The sequence below is a fragment of the Squalius cephalus genome, assembly GCF_949319135.1.
Source record: "Squalius cephalus genome assembly, chromosome: 7".
NCBI classification, from domain to species: domain Eukaryota; kingdom Metazoa; phylum Chordata; class Actinopteri; order Cypriniformes; family Leuciscidae; genus Squalius; species Squalius cephalus.
The window spans coordinates 18,210,115-18,230,398 of record NC_137128.1 but is presented as its reverse complement, the minus strand read 5'-3'; the positions used below and the strand labels follow the sequence as shown (position 1 = coordinate 18,230,398).

At 36.9% G+C, this 20,284-nt stretch overlaps 1 protein-coding gene across 1 annotated transcript; it reads right to left on the bottom strand.

Moving 5' to 3' along the window:
• Positions 1-955: 955 nt before the first annotated feature.
• Positions 956-19,754, bottom strand: miga1 (mitoguardin 1). Its single transcript, XM_079876057.1, has 16 exons — positions 19,663-19,754; positions 18,975-19,124; positions 16,236-16,404; positions 15,121-15,233; positions 14,812-14,947; positions 14,586-14,722; positions 13,900-14,020; positions 9,656-9,756; positions 8,082-8,191; positions 7,138-7,210; positions 5,949-6,035; positions 5,771-5,869; positions 5,548-5,682; positions 5,412-5,465; positions 4,910-5,026; positions 956-1,764 (listed from the first exon to the last, which is right to left on the bottom strand). The coding sequence occupies exons 2-16, from the start codon at positions 19,071-19,073 to the stop codon at positions 1,546-1,548; spliced, it is 1,770 nt and encodes a 589-aa protein (XP_079732183.1). The 5' UTR covers positions 19,074-19,124; positions 19,663-19,754; the 3' UTR covers positions 956-1,545.
• Between the last annotated feature and the right edge of the window lie 530 nt (positions 19,755-20,284).

Below are 20,284 nucleotides of genomic sequence, written 5' to 3'. Positions count from 1 at the left end.
GCTTTTCTAAATGAACCCAATGTGATATATTTTTTAAATTTGATTACCAATTTGTTGCTTAGCTTCCTGGTAAGTCTGTTTAGCGTGGTTCTGTTCTACTGTCATAAAATGCATGCAGATGCGAAATGATCCAGAGCTAGTCCAATGAATGCACTCTGATAACTGACGTATACTGTATGTATGCTCATGTTTCATTGGTTTGCAAGTTTTCTTGATGCCCCTCTGTAGTGCTAATGTTTGTCCTACATTGCTGCCTTCATTCTCACTCACAGTGTTGAAGATGCTGCAGGCGTAGTTCGTAGAATCAGGTCCTAGTTTGTCCGTAAGGAGGAGTCCTTTGAGTCTGTCCCTCTGCTGAACGTAGACCGTTCAAGGGCTCCAATTATAAGGTAAAAATATATACCATGAGGAATCTGTCATTGCAAAGTCAATGTTTCTGTTAGTTTAGGGTGATGCCAGTTAGTTTTGATTATAGAAATGTTGCCATATGTTTCTGTATTATTGGTTGACTAATAGTTCTATGAAATGTTCGAGTACATGCTTTGCCTTTTGTTGATAAGCGTAGGGATTTAATGTGCATCAATGCTGTACATGTGGACCATGACCAGACCAGGAACTTTTTTTTTTTCTTTTCTTTTTAATAGACATTTGCCAGACTGGTTTCAGTTAAATAGTTCCTTTAAACTTAGTCTTTGTCCATTGCTGCATATCTTTTTGTATGCATGCAAGATGTGCTTTCCTTTGAGCAAATTGTTCACAACAGAATTCGTGGGGGTCTAAAAACGAAGACAAAATCGGAGGCTAGCTGAGAAATTTGGAGCATGCCTTTGAGGTAAAACAAGCTATCATGAACTGTTAAAGCTGTTGAATGTACTTTTTGATTTTTGCTGAGAATTGTTGGTCTGAAATGTTGAAGATTGTTGCCATTGTCATCAATAAAATTGTAATCATTACAAATGGTTAAGGTTTTTATTTCTCATATAGCGACTTCAGTGTTTCTTTATACAATACATTTATACTGGCTTAACATGGAAATTGTGAACTAAAACAAGCAGTTTTAACTCAGGCTTATAGCAGGACAAAATATTTGCATTAGGTCACAACACGTACTATTTGTAAGGCTTTAATAGATCATGTAATGACTTGCATGCACAACATCCACCTGCTCATGGAACCACTAAGAATGTTAAATACATTTATTGCTAGTGTTGAACATTAGTTTCCATAAAGTGACCTACAGTAAAACAAATCAAGAAAATCCTTTTTCAGATAGATCTATCAAAATACTTCCAATAAAGCTTAAGTCTTAAAAACATCAAGGACCTTAATTCAGATCATTCATTGTGCAAGTGATTTATTAAGTCACAATTAAAACTAATAGAACATATTAAAGGCATATATATAAAAAAAAAACACATCTCTGTCCTTTTTTATCCACTTAATTACACAAACTTTACACTGCATTGAAATGGCACTAATAATGATGTGCGCTGGACTCGGCAACTGTAGGCAAGTACACGTCCATGAAGATGTGACCGCTGTAGCTCACTGAACCTGTGCCTCCAGTAAAGCACTGTGTACCAGGTGCAAAGGTGTGCCACTACAGCCGTTCAGGTGACGGATCATGTCGGTGCCCAGGTAAGCCAGAAGCAGCTCCGAGCGTCGGTGAAGCAGGTGCAGGACATCTTCAGACAGAGTGTCCAGACTAGAGTATCGCACTTTATCCAGGTCGAAGATGTCCTTCAGGAAGAACAGCACCTGCTCCTATGGGACAAAAGATAAACCATTTTGTTCTTGATTTACTATATTCAACAAAGCTGAAGTTGAAGATTATACCTTGGTAGTCTCACATGACCATCAGACCCCCTGATCATCAGTATTACATTAGGCCCTGCAGAGTTTAATCCATCCTTAATCAGATATCTGAGCAAGCTAATCAAGAGTGTTCAGCTTTATTAGAGAATTACAGCTAGGGGAGTTTGAGCTGAACTCTGCAGGGCAGTGGTCCTCCAGGACCGGATTTGAGGAACGCTAACCTACTTGGAGAAAAAGCTACAATAATCTTTTATCCAGGGGTGTCCAATCCTGCTCTTGGAGGGCCAAGGTCCTGCAGAGTTTTTGTGTGTTTAATTCAGTGTTTCCCAACCCTGGCACACCAACAGGACACATTTTGGTTGCCTCATCTGACCCATTAATTTCAGGTCTTGGAGTCTTCTAATGAGCTGATGAGCAATCAGGTGGGTTTGATTAGAAAAAGTTTAAAAATGTGTAGTGTTGGTGTGCCTCCAGGAGAAAAGGGTTACTAGCAACATCTAGTCTGGTAAACTCTGCAGGAAAGTGGTCCTCCAGGAGCAGGATTGGACACCCCTGCTTTGATCCAAGACACTTTTTGGACACTCCCTCTGGACTCTCTCCAACCCTAATAAGATAACCTGAATTAGACCTGAAGCATCTAAAATGGGTTGACTTGTAAAGCCTCCTAGGCTGCATTTACACTGCAAGTCTTAATGCACAGATCCGATCTTTCGGCCCGCGTGTTTACATTCACTTTAGACAGGACTGGTATCCGATATAGGTGTTTTCATTAATTCCTGCCCAAGAATTTCAGTGATCGTTTTACTATGCACTGGTTTTGAATGGCCATGCTATTCAAATTATTTAAATAATTCATATCGGGTGGTCATGATTATTTGCCAGCATGCACAAGATAACAGCCGTCATGACTTATGTTTTGCAGTGCAAAATCTGACGGAACTGATATATAGTTGGGAAATAATTTGTTTATCTACAGCTCAGGGGCCGTATTCACAAAGCATTTTATCTTACCACTAGGAGGAGTACTCCTAAATCGCACTAAAAGATTTTAGCTAGGAGTTTTCTCTTAAAAGTTATTCACAACGCCTTTCAGACCTACTCTTAGTAAAGAAAAATGACAACTCCTAAACTAAGAGTGAGTCTTCGTTGCTATGGATGACGTCATTACTCATGCACGAGCTTGACTGAAGTGACCACCTTGATTGGCTGATGATTGTAACGCGGGAATGATTCCAAACATCTCCCCTACGATGATGAGTGACAAGTGACAGGTCTGAGAATGCGTGCGCTACACAAGTAGTACGAAGGACGGAAGATGATGAATAACTGAATAAACAGCCTAAATGAATAAAGAGTAAGGCAAAACAAATAGCCTAGTAGCCTAATGAAACATATGGATTGATGCAATATCTTTGCAACATTATTGAATTAATCTGTCACTATATGCCTCTGCCTACGTTTGCAAAGAGAAGAACATTTTAATTTGATTCACAATGAAACGTTACAATTAGTTTACATGCAATGAGTAGCCTAGTTTTGGTTGTTGTTGGTGGCGTTATTGCATCCCTAGTTATGCCTACAATGCAAAATTGTTCCCTCGCGATTGGAAGCTCCTGTAGCCGCCGCATACGCATTTCAAAACATCGCAACGTGAAATGCCACAAAAAGCGGTTTGTGAATAGGTCTTAGTGAGTTAGGAGTCCTCTCGACTTCTTTTAAGCTGTCTCAGGCTTAGGTGCTACTTTTAGGGTTAAAATACTTTGTGAATTACTCTTAGTCAAAAAAATTAGGAGTCCTAAAGTTACGAGTGACACGCCCATTATTTTTAGGAGTTGCTCCTAAATTCACCAGTTAGGAGCTACTTTTAGCCTTAAAATTCTTTGTGAATACGGCCCCTGATCTAGAATTCTGAAGTGAAATAAAGTAGCCTTGTGTGTATATATATATTTTTAATGAATTCGAATGAATTAGAGAGAGAGAGAGTGCGCATGAGTGAGTAACCTAATAGTGAATCTTGGTTTAATTATAGTGAAATTATCAGCTCATTGTTAAATATGTAGCTTTCAGTAGCGAAGCTGTTTTTATTTATAAAAGTCACAGGCAGAGGTTGAAAACCAGCTCCTGAATGTTTCTGTGTTCGCGCAATTTCTTTTCTTTACAAAGATAAATATAAAGTTCCCACCTCAATAAAAAGCTGAGCGAGCACATCCATGAGGCTGTCTGCCTCAAAATACAACATTAAAAAACTATCTTTGTGAATAAATGTGAATTCGTCCTCGAATTCAAAGGGGAATCGGATATGCGCGTTTAGACGTAGGTCGGATGTCCAGATATCAGATATGTACGGTATCTGATTTAAAACCACAATTGGAAGTGGCTCAGATCGGATGTGAAAAAATCAGATCTCGTGCAGATTTTTGTTTACACGTGTGCGATAAATTCTGATCCGTGTCAGATGCGAGTAAAAGATCGGATGTTTTGTGCCAGTGTAAACGCAGCCCTGGTTGTTAGCAGATGCATTACAATTTTTCCATATTCTGTCAGCTCATAACTCATAAGTGCATGTTTACTCCAGTGCAACTCTTGGATATGTCAAAGATCGAATGCCATGAAACTTGACAAATCCATCAAATAGTTCTTGCCTGGAAGTGTGCAATGCAAAACTTGTGCATCCTGATTCCTGCTAGTTGCATAGAAGTAACTCAATCTGGTGATTTTTCACCAGTTCATCCCAATTTAGTGCACATTATGGGACATGCTCTGTGACAGGGTTCTTCAATTCTGGCCCCGGAGAGCCACTGTACTGTAAAGTTTAGTGGCAACCTTGATCAAACACACTTACCTATAACTTCAAAGTAATCTGGAAGACTTTGATTAGCTAGTTCAAGAGTGTTTGATTAAAGATAAACTCAGTAGGAAAGTGGATCTCCAGGAGCAGAAGTGAGAACCTTGCTCTATCAATTTTATAATTAAAATAAATGTCATGATGCTTTTAAATGTGGTGACCCATATGCATCAGGCGGTCAGTGTATGTAGGCATGCCATTTGAGACTGACATGCTTTAGGATAAAGAGGTCATCAAATTACACCTTACCTTGAAGAAGTCGCAGAAATCGTGCAGGGAATTTTTGGGACCTAGAAACCCCCAGGCCAAGACCGGACTTATGTGTTCACACACTGCATAGAAATGTGCAATGAAGCCATCTTGAACCTGCATACACAAAATGAAATTTGTATTGACAATGCAAGGCTCCAGTTCTCTGTCCCAAAGACTTTCAATGAATTTAAGATCTGGATTCTTCATGCTCCTCCCAACCATTCTTCACAATCTGAGCCTGATGAATCTTGACATTGTCATCCTGGAATTTGGCCAGGATGTGTTTTCCTACATGATTGTTTATGAAATGAAAAGCTACACTCTCCATCAATTGCCAAACATATAACATGCTAGAAACATTATAATCACTGCAATAATGATCCAATCAATCCAAACATCCAATTACAATTTAGATAATATTCACACTGAATTCATACAAAAAGAAAAAAGACAGATACATTTCAAGCCAAACAACACTGGTTTCACATCTCAACAATACCTTCATATGTTGTCTCTTCTGCTTCAGAACGGACCAACAACTTGATGCAACAGCCTATGAAGGTAAAATAAAGTTATGAAATATCATTGAAATGTCATTTTGTCGAATGATCAAATGTTAGAAATTCTGTACACACTGTCTCTTTGAAGGAGTTGTTGAGCCAACGATTGTTCACCACATTTTGGATTGAGACTGGTGGATTCTCAAGATCCTCAAATGAATCCATAAGAATAAAGTCAAGAACGATGTCATAGAAGTTCAGATGTTTAACCTGAAGAGAAAACAAAAATCTTAATCAAGATTGTGTGTTTGAAGATACATTTTCAGGACAGGTCTTCATATAAAATGAGATCCCTCACCCCTCTTGCAGAAAGCTCAATTTCTGTGTTCTCCCAGTGGTCTGTTTGCTCCATGAAGCAGATCATTTCTTCGAACACCTCCTCAAATCTCTTTGGGCTCTGCAAACCACACAACACAGGTCTGTTAGGTTAGGGACAGTTCATATGTGATCACACGAAACAGAGAAAGGACACTCACCTTCCTTGCTTTAACAATTATTGAAGACAATATCCTCTTTCCTGTGTCAGCCAGAAATGCTCTAGTTGCTCTTTCACATAAGATCACCTGAATTAAAATAAAAGGTACGGTTTAAAAGTTTACCCACACACTTTGAGGACACTTGCAGACTTGTTGACTTGTGAATGGCTGCCACACCCACGTCTGTGAAGTGCACAAGACCACAGGAAGAAGTGTCCTCTTGAATTCCCTTTTTAAGGCCTCACCCTTGATGGGCTTTAGGGTTTCATTTGGACATGACCGCAGACTACTTAAGGGTGTGTTCACACTTGGCATGTTTGGTTCGATTAAAACGAACCCCGGTGCGATTGCTCTGTTAGTGCGGTTCATTTGAATAAGTGTGAACGCTGCCATCTGAACCCCGGTGCACCAAAAAAGACTAACTGGTGTGGTTTGAATGAAATATGAATCTTTGTGTGTGTGACAGAGGGATTCCTGCCACTGTTTTGACTCCTTTACACATTTCACAAGCTCTTCAGGAGCTCTCAGCTGGTCAAAATACCATCATATGTGGGCTACGTACATCGAACGACTGCATTTATCCCAGAACACAGCATTGTTTTGGATGTTCGGTAAGTTCCGTTGTGAAATATATGTCATAAAAGCTGACCAATCAGGTTGTGAACGTATCCCTATGCTTTTAGGTTCGGTATCTTTAGTTTCAGTGTTAAAAATGCCAATGTGAATGCTAAGCAGACCAGGACTCGATTTTTTTTGGGGTGTCTGGACCAAACAAACCGAACAAGTGTGAACACACCCCAAGACTCTGCCCCATGCAACACCATTAACATGAACTAGATTTTTTTACTTAGGGCTGTCAATTTAACACAATGAAACAAACAAATGCTATAAACCCCACAGAATTATTCAAAGGCTATATTCATGAAAAAAAAAATTACAATAGAGAATTAAACATTGCGACATTACCGGTATACTGTATATAGTCTTTCAGTTTGACGTTTGACAGAAATTCTAAAATTTTCCAAAAATATGAAGTTCATAACATTTATTAATTAAATATTTTGAAAAGAACCACTGCCTATTAACATTAAAAACAGTTATAGTCCATAGGTATAGTGCTTAGTATTCAATGGACTAAAACCAACAAAGCTGAATTTTGTATTCAGGACATGAGAAGGGAATCCTTTACCTGACACGCCTGCCGTATACAGTGCAGTTTCGCCAGGAAGTCAGTGTCTCCAAGGCATTCAAGCATTTCTGTTCTGATTTTAAAAGAAGATTACCAATGAACAACACAGTCTGCTGCATAAAACAAGCCATATTTGCAAACACATGCTGATTTCTGAAACAGATCTATTCACATTCAAATAGCCAATAACTTGACTGAACTTTGTTAAAGCATCTGTGTCAACAATATTATCTATAGCTAGTCTAGTGGACTATATAAAGAATTGATTATCGTGATCAACATTATTACATTTATACAATATGTATTTGATTGAAATAATTTTATGGATGTAATAAGCGGGATCATGTACAGCTGATGATGATCAGGACCCTGACCCGAAGCTGTTAAGGCCCCAATATACTTCAAGCCAAATCAAATAACGAACCGGTGTAATGTCATTTCGAACAAAATCAGGCCAAAACAAAGTTCATTTGAGGTTCGCAACAGCTCGCCAAAACAAACTTTCCAACTACCATTGGTCTGTAGCGATTACGTAATAGGTAGACGTAGCTCTGGGGCTTTGACACAGAAATCCTCTCCGGTTCATTTCTTTCTGTTCAGGTCACATGTGAGTAATGTGAGACCTGCTTTGTAAAGTTGAAATTCTAATTGAAAGTGATGTTTAATACTGTAAATCTGCTTGCGTTAAAGCAATCAATTGTACAAAGTGCTATATAAATAAATGTGACTTGAATGGAGTGTTGAATTGCAGAGCTGGTGCAAACATATCCACATCCCTAAGGACAGCTGCTTTCTGAACTGCTGTTTTTTCACCGCTGTTTTTTTTTGTTGTGTGTTTATCGTGTTATTTAGAGGAAATCATGCAGCACATATTTACATATTCATCTAAACTCTCAGCAGCGTGTGCGGTGTAGGGATGTTCATTAACAGTATACTGGACCTACCGTAGCACTCGACAGGAGATCTTCCCCTCCTCCGCCATCTGCAGGGCCTCCTCGTAGAAGGGGTGATGACACAGTGCATGAGCACTCCTTATCTCTCTGTGCTCAGATAACTGCAACAGATTGCAAGATTTTTTGCATAATTCTTTCCAATTGTATATATTTTACAAGAAATTCTATTTCTTATATATAGGTTGGTGCCTGTCACCAACCGGATTGAGTGTTGACTAGGGATGTGCACCACGACTAATTCCATTAAGGTTTAAATGGACATTTTGTAACCAACTTGTCTTAACAAACCCATAGAAGACAGTCAACAGACAGTCTGTATAAGACAAAAGTCAATCCACTTAAAGGAGAACTCCGGTCAATTTTAACATTGAGCTCATTTTTTTGTAAATTTGGAGTGCTGTCAATACAGAGAACAACGACAAAAATCGGTGTTGCCTACACCGTGTTATCCTCTTTTTAAAATTTGCACCCTGTTGACTTCAATGGGGCAAGTTTTAAACCAGCTTTTAGCCTCTTAACATCCTTGATGTGTCATTACAAGTGCACAGGTCATGTGAGTGATTCCTTCGGAGTGAACGCGGGTGAATCTGACTGCAGTAGATGTGAAAGATATGAATAAAAATGATGTTTATTCAGCCAGCGCTCATACCTGTATTTACATTCTGTTTTCGGTCGAAGTCCATAGTAATCGATTGTAGAGTTCACGCGCGTGATCATAGGTACTAAACCAATGCGCGTGAACTCGACAATCGATTACTATGGACTTTGACCGAAAAAAGGATGCCCCATTGAAGTCAACAGGGTGCAAATTTTAAAAAGAGGATAACACGGTGTAGGCAACACCGATTTTTGTCGTTGTTCTCTGTATTGACAGCACTCCAAATTGACAAAAAAATGAGCTCAATGTTAAAATTGACCGGAGTTCTCCTTTAAAGTTCCCCCTGTAGTCAATGATTTTATCCCTTAAAACTCATCTTTGATCACAAAAATTACATATTTAAAAGTTTTTTCCTTAAAGTCTTCATGCCTTAAAATAGCTTGAATGTAACTCTACACCCTTGCCTCATTTAGTATATGCGGTTCTATGAATATGCAGATAACATTAAAAACTTGATTTTCACCACAGGGGGTCTTTAAAATTGACTTTTCAATATCATTAGAATATTGATACAAGATCTCTTGTTGTAAAGAAGTTTAATTTATAATATTTCCCCTCTACCGCTCTAAAATTTCATACCGTTATTGTCCCTCGTAACCAGTAGTATAACAAGCCAAACTTAAACCGAGTCTCACCGAGAAAACGATCGCGGTAAGGATTACTTAAAAGATGTATTTAGTATGATAGATGAAGAATATCATGATACTTTTTTTATCATTGTAGAGTCAGACTACACATGATGGGAATGTTAATGGCGAACGTTAATGGCAAACCTGAGGGCTAAACAGCCCAAAATAAAACACATTCATGTTGAATCCCATAGCAAATGAAGGTCTGTGAGACGTGACCTGTTAGAAAGGTTCAAACTGTCAGGCGTGCGCCACACTGGCACGGGTTTTCCTCTCACCTCTGCGGCAGACACGAAGGAATCTGTCGAGGCGATGCTGACTGAATCTCTGAGACAGGTGTCCTCCAAGTCCTCCCGCACGGAGAGATCCATGTGATTGTCTGCCAGAGGAAATGAGGGAAGATTAGACTTAAGTGCCCTTATCTCACAAGGGTGAGCAAACTGGTCTAATTCCAAAACAGCAGACAGCATAAACAAAGTCACAAGGAATTGAAGGACAAGCGTGCCTATTGGTTTGCATGTGAATTGAGCGCATAATGCCTTGAGAGCTTGGGAGTGGGTAAGAGGTAGACCTGTAAACAGTTGTAAGGAAACTTTTGGACCATGACCAACTTCTTTATTTAGATACAGAACATGGGATGAGCCTCAGTAATATGCAGAAGATGCAAATTTGCACATCTACAGTGCTGTGTCCAGTTCTGTGTTTAATGAAGAACTTAAGGCATAGTTCACTCAAAAAAGAAAATTATGTTGTTCTAAACCTGTATGACTTTCTTTTTTTCTGCAGAACAAAATGTATTTTAAAAACGCATCTTTGATCATTCAATAAAAGTCAGTGTCTCCTGTGTTGTTTTGGATCCCAGTGATGTTCGTTGGATGAAACATCAAGTAATTGAAACATCCTTCAAATCATTTTCTGTGTTCCACGGAAGTAAGTAAGTGACAGGTTTTCATGGATATTAGGAAAACCAAGTCACCAGAGTCCATTTACACTTGCGGCTAAGTTTGCCAACGAAAATAAAAGGACAATCTTGGTTCTTTATAGAAAAGTAAGAGTTAACGGGACACTCAAAATATAGTTACTTACAAGAGTATTACTTGAAATCGCTGGTGTTTCTGACGTCACAAACTACCTTGTGAATAATCAGGTCAGCATGTGATCGTCAACGAGTGGATCTCTGAGCTGGTGTGAGTGAGTGGAGGCGGGGCTAATTTGAATATTCATAGAACCACATATACTAAAAGAGGTAAGGGTGTTAAGTTACATTCAAGCTATTTTTTTTTCAAGGAAAAAAAACTTTTAAATGTCATTTTGGTGATCAAAGATGAGTTTCAAGGGATAAAATTAATGACTACGGGGGACTTTAAGTGTCCGCAACTAAGCAAGTCAAAAAGCGACAGTGGACATCGCTGACAATCTTGGGAGAAACCAGGCTCAGTTCTCCTCTATCATAATTTTACACTGAGATATACACTCACTGGCCACTTTATTAGGCATACGTGTTCAACTGCTCATTAACGCACATATTTAATCAGCCAATCACATGACAGCAACTCAATGCATTTAGGCATTGTGGAATTATAAATTTAAGAATCTGTTTAAGATCTGCTGATCATCTTACATCCTTACATAACATCACATGGAAAACTAAAGTACATTGTATTTAGCATTTAAGGTAAAGATGATGACATCAGATGAATCATTTGGTTAAGCACAAATTTTAGCAAGAGGTTCCTGCCAGTCCTGTTCTCTTTATTGTAAGAAATGAGTCAGATTACTGAGACTCTCACCTTTTGTCTTTAATGGCTCTTGGAGTCCCTTGTCCTATTCTTTGAATAGTTATGCTGATTGGATTAGGAGTGGTAACACTCTAGAGTCTGCTGGGACAGGGACTGGGACAACTACTTCATTTGCATGCTTTGTTTAAGGTCGTCACCCGGGTGCTTTGAGTCCATTTCTAAGCACTGCCCACTAAAATCTATATAAACTACAAAGTTAGACTTGATGACTGCAGCAACCGACAGCTCGTGTTCTCAATAAAGAATCCTGCTGAAGATACAACCGAGTCTCCTGGTCTTCACTTCTACAGCATGCAAACATTGGCTGTTTCTCAATTCCAAGAACGCAAAAAAACGGACTCGCGTTCTTGTGGAAACCAGTCTCCAGGCTACCTTGAAAGATCAAACTTGGAAAGACGCGAGGACACAAAATGTGTCTTGTGATCTTGTTACTCAACTGACTGTTCCAGAATATTAAAAGTAGTGGCCAATGCACAATAAATACAACATAACATCACAAACAAATGTCATAACCTATTAAAACATGTCTTTTATATTATTATAGACATTATTTTCATCAAATTTTATATCATTTTATTTTACCGTGTGGATTTGTGAAAATGAGTATGTATGTATGTTTAATGTTACTGCTTAGCTTTCTCAATGTTAAGATTCTTTTTAATATGCCAACAAATGCTGAATGCTTTCTTCAGGTCTTTATAACTTTATTAAAATTAAGAAAAACAAACGTTTCCTTTCACAAGCTGTCACGAATTTGCGAGCTTGCAGAGGAAATCTTTTAAGGGAGAACGAGAAGTTTAAAGCCTGCATCGTCTTCTGGGACTTTTAATGGTTCGATTATCTCAAGCCTGCATTCGATGTATCCTCGATATCAAGAACACAGAATGCGTCCTCTGTACTTGTTATTGAGCATTGAAATTGAACTTTGATGGTTGATGATGGTGTGTTACGAGGACATAAGATGGCTTAAAGCTACACTGTGTAGGATTTTTTCCCATCTAGTGGTGAAATTGTTTATGACTACCAACTGGATATTACTTTCTAGCCCCTCCCATTCCGAGGGCGTTTTAACTCCTATGGTGGCCATATTATTTCAAATCTGCCGGCAGTCGCGAGTAATCTCCCTCTCGCATTCGTCACGGTGCCACTGAGTGTAAAAATGCGAAAGGCGAAGCTTGAATTTCCAGGTATGTCCCTCTTTGGCTAATGTATTTTCAAGATGGAGGCGCAACATGGCTGCCGCCATTCGAGCGACTCGCTCGTATGTATTCTAAATGGCAGATTCTACGCTTACAAGAATACTTGATTAGTTGGTAGAAGTAATTACACATTAATGAACACATATCATTTTGAAAGAACAGTGTTTTTTGCTAAGAATCAACTTAAATTACACAGTGTAGCTTTAAAAATGCATATTGAGAAACGGCCATGGTAAAGACAATCTGCTCAAACTAAGCATCAGAATGGAGACCAAAGGTGATTTAAGTGCCATGGGTGTTAGTGTCGGACGGGCTAGTCTGAGTATTTCAGAAACTGCTGATCTAGTGGGATTTTCACACACAACCATCAGTAGGGTTTACAGAGAATAGTCAGAAAAAGAGAATATCGAGTGAGTGGCAGTTCTGTGGGAGAAAATGCCTTGTTGATGGCATTGGTCAGAGGTGAATGGCCAGACTGGTTCAGCTGATAGAAAGGCAACTAACTCGATTAAACACTTGTTACAACCGAGGTCTGCAGAAGAGCATCTCTGAACGGATAACACGTTGAAGCAGACGAACAACAGCAGCAGAAGACACACCGATGTCACTCCTGTCAAATGAGAACACAAAACTGAGGCTACAAATCACACAGACTCACTAAATCGGACAATTTAAGATTGGAAAATCACGTTCCCTGGTCTGATGAGTCTTGATTTCTACATTCAGATGGTCGGGTCAGGATTTGGCGTAAACAACATGAAAGTATGGATCCATCCTGCCTTGTATTAACAGTTCAGGCTGCTGGTGGTGTAATGATGTGGAGGATATTTTCGAGGCACACTTTGGGCCACTTAGTACCAATTGATCATTGTTTACACACCACAGCTAACTTGAGTATTGTTGCTGACCATCTCCATCTCTTTATGACCACAGTGTTCCCATCATCTGATGGCTACTTCCAGTAGTATATACCACAAAGCTCAAATCATCTCAACCTGGTTTCTTGAAAACTGAAAGTGCACTGCTTATGCAATGGATCAACATGTCACACACCAATAAAAAAGTCAATATTTAGAGTACAATCATGCTTAAAGGAGAAGTTCACTTTTAAAATGAAAATTCTGTCATCATATACTCACCCTCATGTTGTTTCAAACCTGTAAGAATTTCTTTCTTCTGCTGAACAGAAAAGAAGATATTTAGAAGAATATCAGTAACCAGACAGTTTTTGGGTCCCATTGACTTCCATAGTAGGAAAAAAATATACTATGGAAGTCAATGGGACCCAAAAACTGTCTGGTTACTGATATTCTTCTAAATATCTTCCTTTCTGTTCAGCAGAAGAAAGAAATTCATACAGGTTTGAAACAACATGAGGGTGAGTATATGATGACAGAATTTTCATTTTAAAAGTGAACTTCTCCTTTAACAGAGCCAAGCCCAGTAATAAATATTACACAAGACCATTAATTCACATTCACAAATATATATCTATTACATGACAGTCTTTAGTTTAACACTCACCATTACTAGGACATGTTGAAGGGTCTGTCATTCCCAGCGCTCCCTCAAACTCCTCCTGGAGCCGATAGGCTCTCTGTAGCAGAGACTCCAGCTTTTGGATGAAATCTGTACTGATGATGTCCTAATAAACAGTAAATATTATTAGTATATTATGTTTTATGAACAGAGTTTCAGCTTAGGAAACATGACTGTGCCCGTACGTTAACAGTGTTTTTAAATTATTTGTGTTTTTAAATGAGCATTAGTGTCAAGGGTATCCTTAATGCAAACTAGGGCAAATGAGCGTTAACAATTAAATCACGAAAAACAATAAATTACAAAAATGCCTAGTAGTGGCTGATAACCAATATGGCACCAATATCCAGCTTATTTTTTACTGTAAGATCATTTGTAACTTGAATGTGCGAAGCATCCATTGTCATTTAGCTGTGCAGAAACAGTCCATTATGCTACTTGATATTGCAAACTGGAATTTGTATCATTTTATCATAATCATGAACACATTAGTTTGTTGCACAAATAGTTTTATCATTTACTGCACATTGCTATTCTTCTAGTTATGCACTTATAGCAGCTAATGAATCAGATGTCTCGCACATTCACCGAAAATAGATTACTTCTGCAATTCAAAATAAGCTGGATATCATGCGTCCCCACTGAGGCCTACAGTGGTTGGGGAGTAATACCTCCATGCTTTCTTCTGCGATGGCATCTCCAGCTCCCAGCTTGACCGACGCACAGCTCTCCTCATCCTCCGCTTGCCTGCTGCGGAACGTCAGTGCCTGTTCCCAGCGCCGCAGGGCCTCCTCGAACAACTCCATTCCTGTGGGAGGACAAAAATATGTCTATTCAACCTGTGTGTTCATCTGCAAAGGGGAGGACGCATCAATTCTGCTGTGTGCTGGCTTTTACCCATCAGGTAGAGATTCTCTGGAGTGGCAACAGGGATGCTGAGCAGATTACAGACGTCACCCTCATCTCCTGCCCCGTCCCAGCAGCTGGAGCCATTAGCACAGGTGGAGCTACTGGAGGAGTGCCTGCTCCTCACCTGAGAGAACATGTGCCATTTCAACATCTCAATGGTGCACTGATGCCAAAAGGCACACATTTTACAAGACTACCTTTTTGTCAATTGCATTTTTGGTGCAGCATGTGCTGTTGAAGTCAAAGGTATATCATACCACTATCTAAAGATGACAATAAAAAAAAAATGTTGCTTACCGAGGCCAGGCTTTGCAGGGAGCCCGAAAGCTTGCCGTACAGGCCACCACTGGAAACCACATTACACGAGTAGCAGTTCTTTGAGTTCAGAGGCAGATTTTGATAGTCAATCTCTGAAATAAAAGAGAGGACAACAATTACATAATATATTCTATTATATTTATGAAAAATATTAGGGGTGTAACGGTCCATGTATTCGTCCCGAACCAAACAAATTTGTCATGAAAACAAGCTATGACAGTCACTGTGTAAATGTATATTTCACAAATGAATTTGAGAATAACATTAACTTTAGAACTAGATTTAGAAGTTAATGCAAAACCTGCCTTATGTGCAACTTTACATGTTTTTTATTTTATTTGAGCGTTGATTATTATATCTAAAAATAAATAGCAACTGAATTGAATAATTTGGGCTCTGTTGTTAATTGTAACCTTTAATATCATAGTAATGTGTAATCAAGGGCTCCCCATATATTTTACAGCATTAGCTAAGATAGATTTTTTTTATCCTTAAGAAAATTTTTATTATAATTTAATTTATTTAAACACAGAGACACATTTGTAAAAAAAAAAAAAAATTCAGTTTAATGAAAAAATAAGCAATTTTGTGTTTAGTTTTCTCCCCCCTGGTACCGAACCGTGACTTAAAAACCGAGGTACATACTGAACCGTCATGTTTGTGTACCGTTACACCCCAGTATATATATATGAACAGTAGTATATGTGTATATATATATATATATATATATATATATATATATATATATATATATATATATGTGTGTGTGTATATATATATGTGTGTGTGTATATATATATGTGTGTGTATATATATATATGTGTGTGTATATATATATATATGTGTGTGTATATATATATATATATATATATATATACACACACACACACATATATACACACACACACACACAATAGGCCTTTACAAACACATGGATTAATAAAAAAGTATATACACATATACTACTGTTCAAAAATAGTCTCTTCTGCTTACCAACACTGTATTTATTTGTTCAAAAATACAGCGAAAAGATTCATATTTTGAAATATTATTCGAATTTTAAAAAGCTGTTTTCTATTATAATATGTTTTTACCTTTTTTCAGAGGGACAGAAGTGAGGAATGCAAATGTTTCCTGCTCTACAGGCGAACTGGCTATTTTCTTGCCCTTCCTCCTCCTGAAGCGGCGTGCGAGGAAGATGAGGGAGACTGCGCCGAAGGCAGTGGCGGCAAAGAGCTTCTTGGTGCCGGTGCTCAGACTCACCTGCTCAGAGAGGGAATAGAGAGACATACGGCAACGTTTAACTTTGGATCAAGCGCTCGGCTCAAGGCACACAGAGATCAGACAGGGTGACAGCAAGGATTACATGACTGGAAATGACGAGCTGGACATGTGTTGATCGGCCTGAGGGATCTGATCAAATGAGCAAATTTAAGCTAATCACAGGCACAGACACATACTACTATCAAACAGTCTGTGTGAATGACCTATACATAAAAGATCCACATACGTTTTCTGAAGGTACAACATAGAGGACCTGATCACACCAGGTTTGAATACGTGCAAGCCTGAATGAGATTTGAAAGCTATGGCAGAGATTTAAACTAAAATGTTTGTCTGTTCGTCACACAAAGCTGTCATACGGCTTTAGAAGACTTCAAATACAGTGCTTGACTGAAATATAGTGTCACTTTTATGTGCTTTTTCTAGAGCTTGACAGCTTATCCATGACTTATTGCATGCAAACACTCACAGACCAATCAGACTCAGGCTGCGAAATCCATCCAAGGACATAGTAAACGTGACTGATTTAATGTTTCGCTTTTTCAAAAATGGGATCAGAACCATTGCAACCTTTTGAAAAGCAGAGTATTAAAGCTGTGCATTTATTGCTAAAATAAGTAAATGCTTTAATAAACCTACTTTAAACTGAATGCCAGTTTTTTCCACCTCAATTTTATGGGCTGCATTCATTTAATCAAAAATACAGTAAAAATAGTAATATTGTGAAATGTTATTACAATTTAAAAGAATTGTTTTCTATTCTATATACATTTTAAAATGTAATTTAATTCTGACACATTATTCAGCATCATTACTCCACCCTTCAGTGTCACATGATGCTTCAGAGATCTAACTTGATGATTTGCAGCTCAAGAATTATGTCTTATTATTATCAATGTTGAAAACAGTTATGCCATTCAAACATAAGAGTAAAAATAAAGAATGAATTCAATACTTTTATTCATCTAGAATGCATTAAATTGTTCAAAAGTGACAGTGAAGACATTTATAAATGTTACAAAAGATTTCTATTTAATAAATGCTTTAAAATTAAAAAAATACATTTGATAAATGCTGTTCATTAAACTTTCTATTCATCAAAATATCACCATTTACACAAAACTGTCAAGCAGCACAACTGTTTTCAACATTGATGATGACAAGAAATGTTTCCTGAGCAGCAAATCATCTGAAAATTCATCAAAAGATAAAATTCATCACAGGAAAAAATTACAGTCTAAAATGTATTCAAATAGAAAACAGTCCTTTCAATTTTTAGTAATATTTTGAAATAATAGTGTTTTTACTGTATTTTTGATTAAATAAATGCAGGCTTGGTGATCATAAGAGACTTATTTATATATATATATATATACAGCATATAAGTAAATATACAATATATATATACAGTATATATGTATATATATATATATTAGGGCTGTCAAACGATTAATCGCGATTAATCGCATCCAAAATAAAAGTTTTTTACATAATACATGTGTGTACGGTGTATAATTATTTTCTATATATAAATACACACACATGCATGTATATATTTAAGAAATATTTGCATGTATATACTGTGTATATATATTTATATTATATATAATTTATATTATATATAAATATTTTATATATAAATAACACATTTTCTTAAATATATATATGCATGTGTGTGTATTTATATATAGAAAATAATTATACTCTGTACACAGACATAAATTATGTAAACACAAACTTTTATTTTGGATGCGATTAATCGCGATTAATCATTTGACAGCCCTAATATATATATATATATATATATATATATATATATATACAGTATATATATATATACACATACATATACATACATACATACACTAGGTCTTTACAGACACATGGATTAACCCAGAGAAAATAAAAAAAACTTTTCCTAATATAAAATATTCCCTTTATAAAAAGGTTAACAATTTATAATAACTATCATTAACAGTAACATGGAAGCTAAAATGTGTACTAGCTGCGCCACGGAACGGCAAAAAAGTAATGTTTTCACACAGGTTTCCCCAAACACTCCTGCCATTAGGACAAACAGATACTTCTGCCACAAATTCACACTAATGAATAAGCCAATGTTGAACAAAAGCACTTGGTTTACACTGCTTGTGGGAAGCAACCTACAAATGGCTGGCTTACAGTCCTTGCACATCGCCTTTAAAGTCACTACGAAATCAAAATGGACAATACTTGCCAAAGAGCCAATAAATTCCCCATTGACATTATCATTATCATTATTTTTTTCTTGTTTGTGAAAATAAATAAATGTGTGTATATATATATATATATATATATATATATATAAAAAAAGCATAGTAAGTCTAAGTAGATTGTAGAACTGTTGCCACAAATGGACTCTACGATCAACTTAACAATGCTTTTGAGAAACGCAGCCCAGGTTCACAACCCTGGATTTAAAACCAATTTCTGGATGACAATGCACAAGTCAATAAGCTTGTAAAACAGAAGTGCCTGACTTTATTTCTGTCCACTGTTGGCCAGTTTACCTGTGGAAGAGAGTAATAAACCGACAGTGGAAGGTCCACAAAGTGCAAAGCGGCCACCTTCATGGACACGCCAGAGCTCCTGAACACGTCCTCCGTCATGATCCCATAATCCCTCTGGATGAGTCTCTTTCTCCACTTCACCAATACAACCTGAAGAAACACATCACTTGTGTTATATTTACATGTATATATTTAAATCAGCATCTATCAATGGAAAGAAGGAATGACCAGCTGACCTGCCAAACCTCAACTGACACTTATCAAGAGTCTTATTAATTGTTCACTTTAGTCTGACACAGACACACACACACTTATTTTAAAGAATTCCAAACAGTTATTCTCTAATTGAACTCTTCTTCTACGTAACAGCCCAAAACCTGCAATCTTGCTCCTTGAGATTCAAGAAAACACGCTAGCATCAAGACTTTTAAACCAATAGAGGTTAAATAACAGTAATGTTAACGGCGTGATTCAGTGTTTGTTAAAAACACCACTGATCCTGGCCATAAATAAAAAGTATGACCTTTAAAAATGACCCACATTTATCAATTTTGGGTTATTTTTCGTCGCTCTTGGTTAACTCTGTGTTAAACAAATTAATAACAGGCAACATCATACATTCTGACAGTGATGACAGTGTATGTGGGTTATAATCTTAGTAAAACATGACAAACATGGTAATGCTTACATTTTTATGCCTTATATCGGCGACACGCCATCTGTCCTCTATCACTCAATGTGATACCTGCGTGCGCGTGTGAGCTGAGCTCGTGTGGAGGAGGCGAACAGAGTGACGCCGCTAGAACTCACTTCCGGTTTCAGAATAAAAGTTTTCATAAGGTAAAAAATAAATAAACTAAATAACTAACTAAAAATAAATAAACCATTTTAATAAAACATTTTTTTTTAATGAATAACATTTTATTTAAAATAATACATTAATATCTTGTATTTACACATTAAAACCAGTAAATACATTTTCATTTAAATAAAATAAATAAATACAATTATTTGAGTAAATAACTAGAAATTATTAAAATGAATAAATACAATTTGATATAAATAAGTAAAAAAAGAATGCATTTGATTAAAATAAATAAATAAATAAATAAATACAATTTGATTTAAATTCAAATGAACTACATAAATAAAACATTTTAAAATAATAAATTAATATATAGGATTAAAATAAGGAAATAAATAAATAAAAACGTGATTTAAATCAATACAAATATTTTTTAAATTAATCAATACAATTTGATATAAATGAATAATAAAGAAATATATTTGATAAAAACAAATTACTAAAA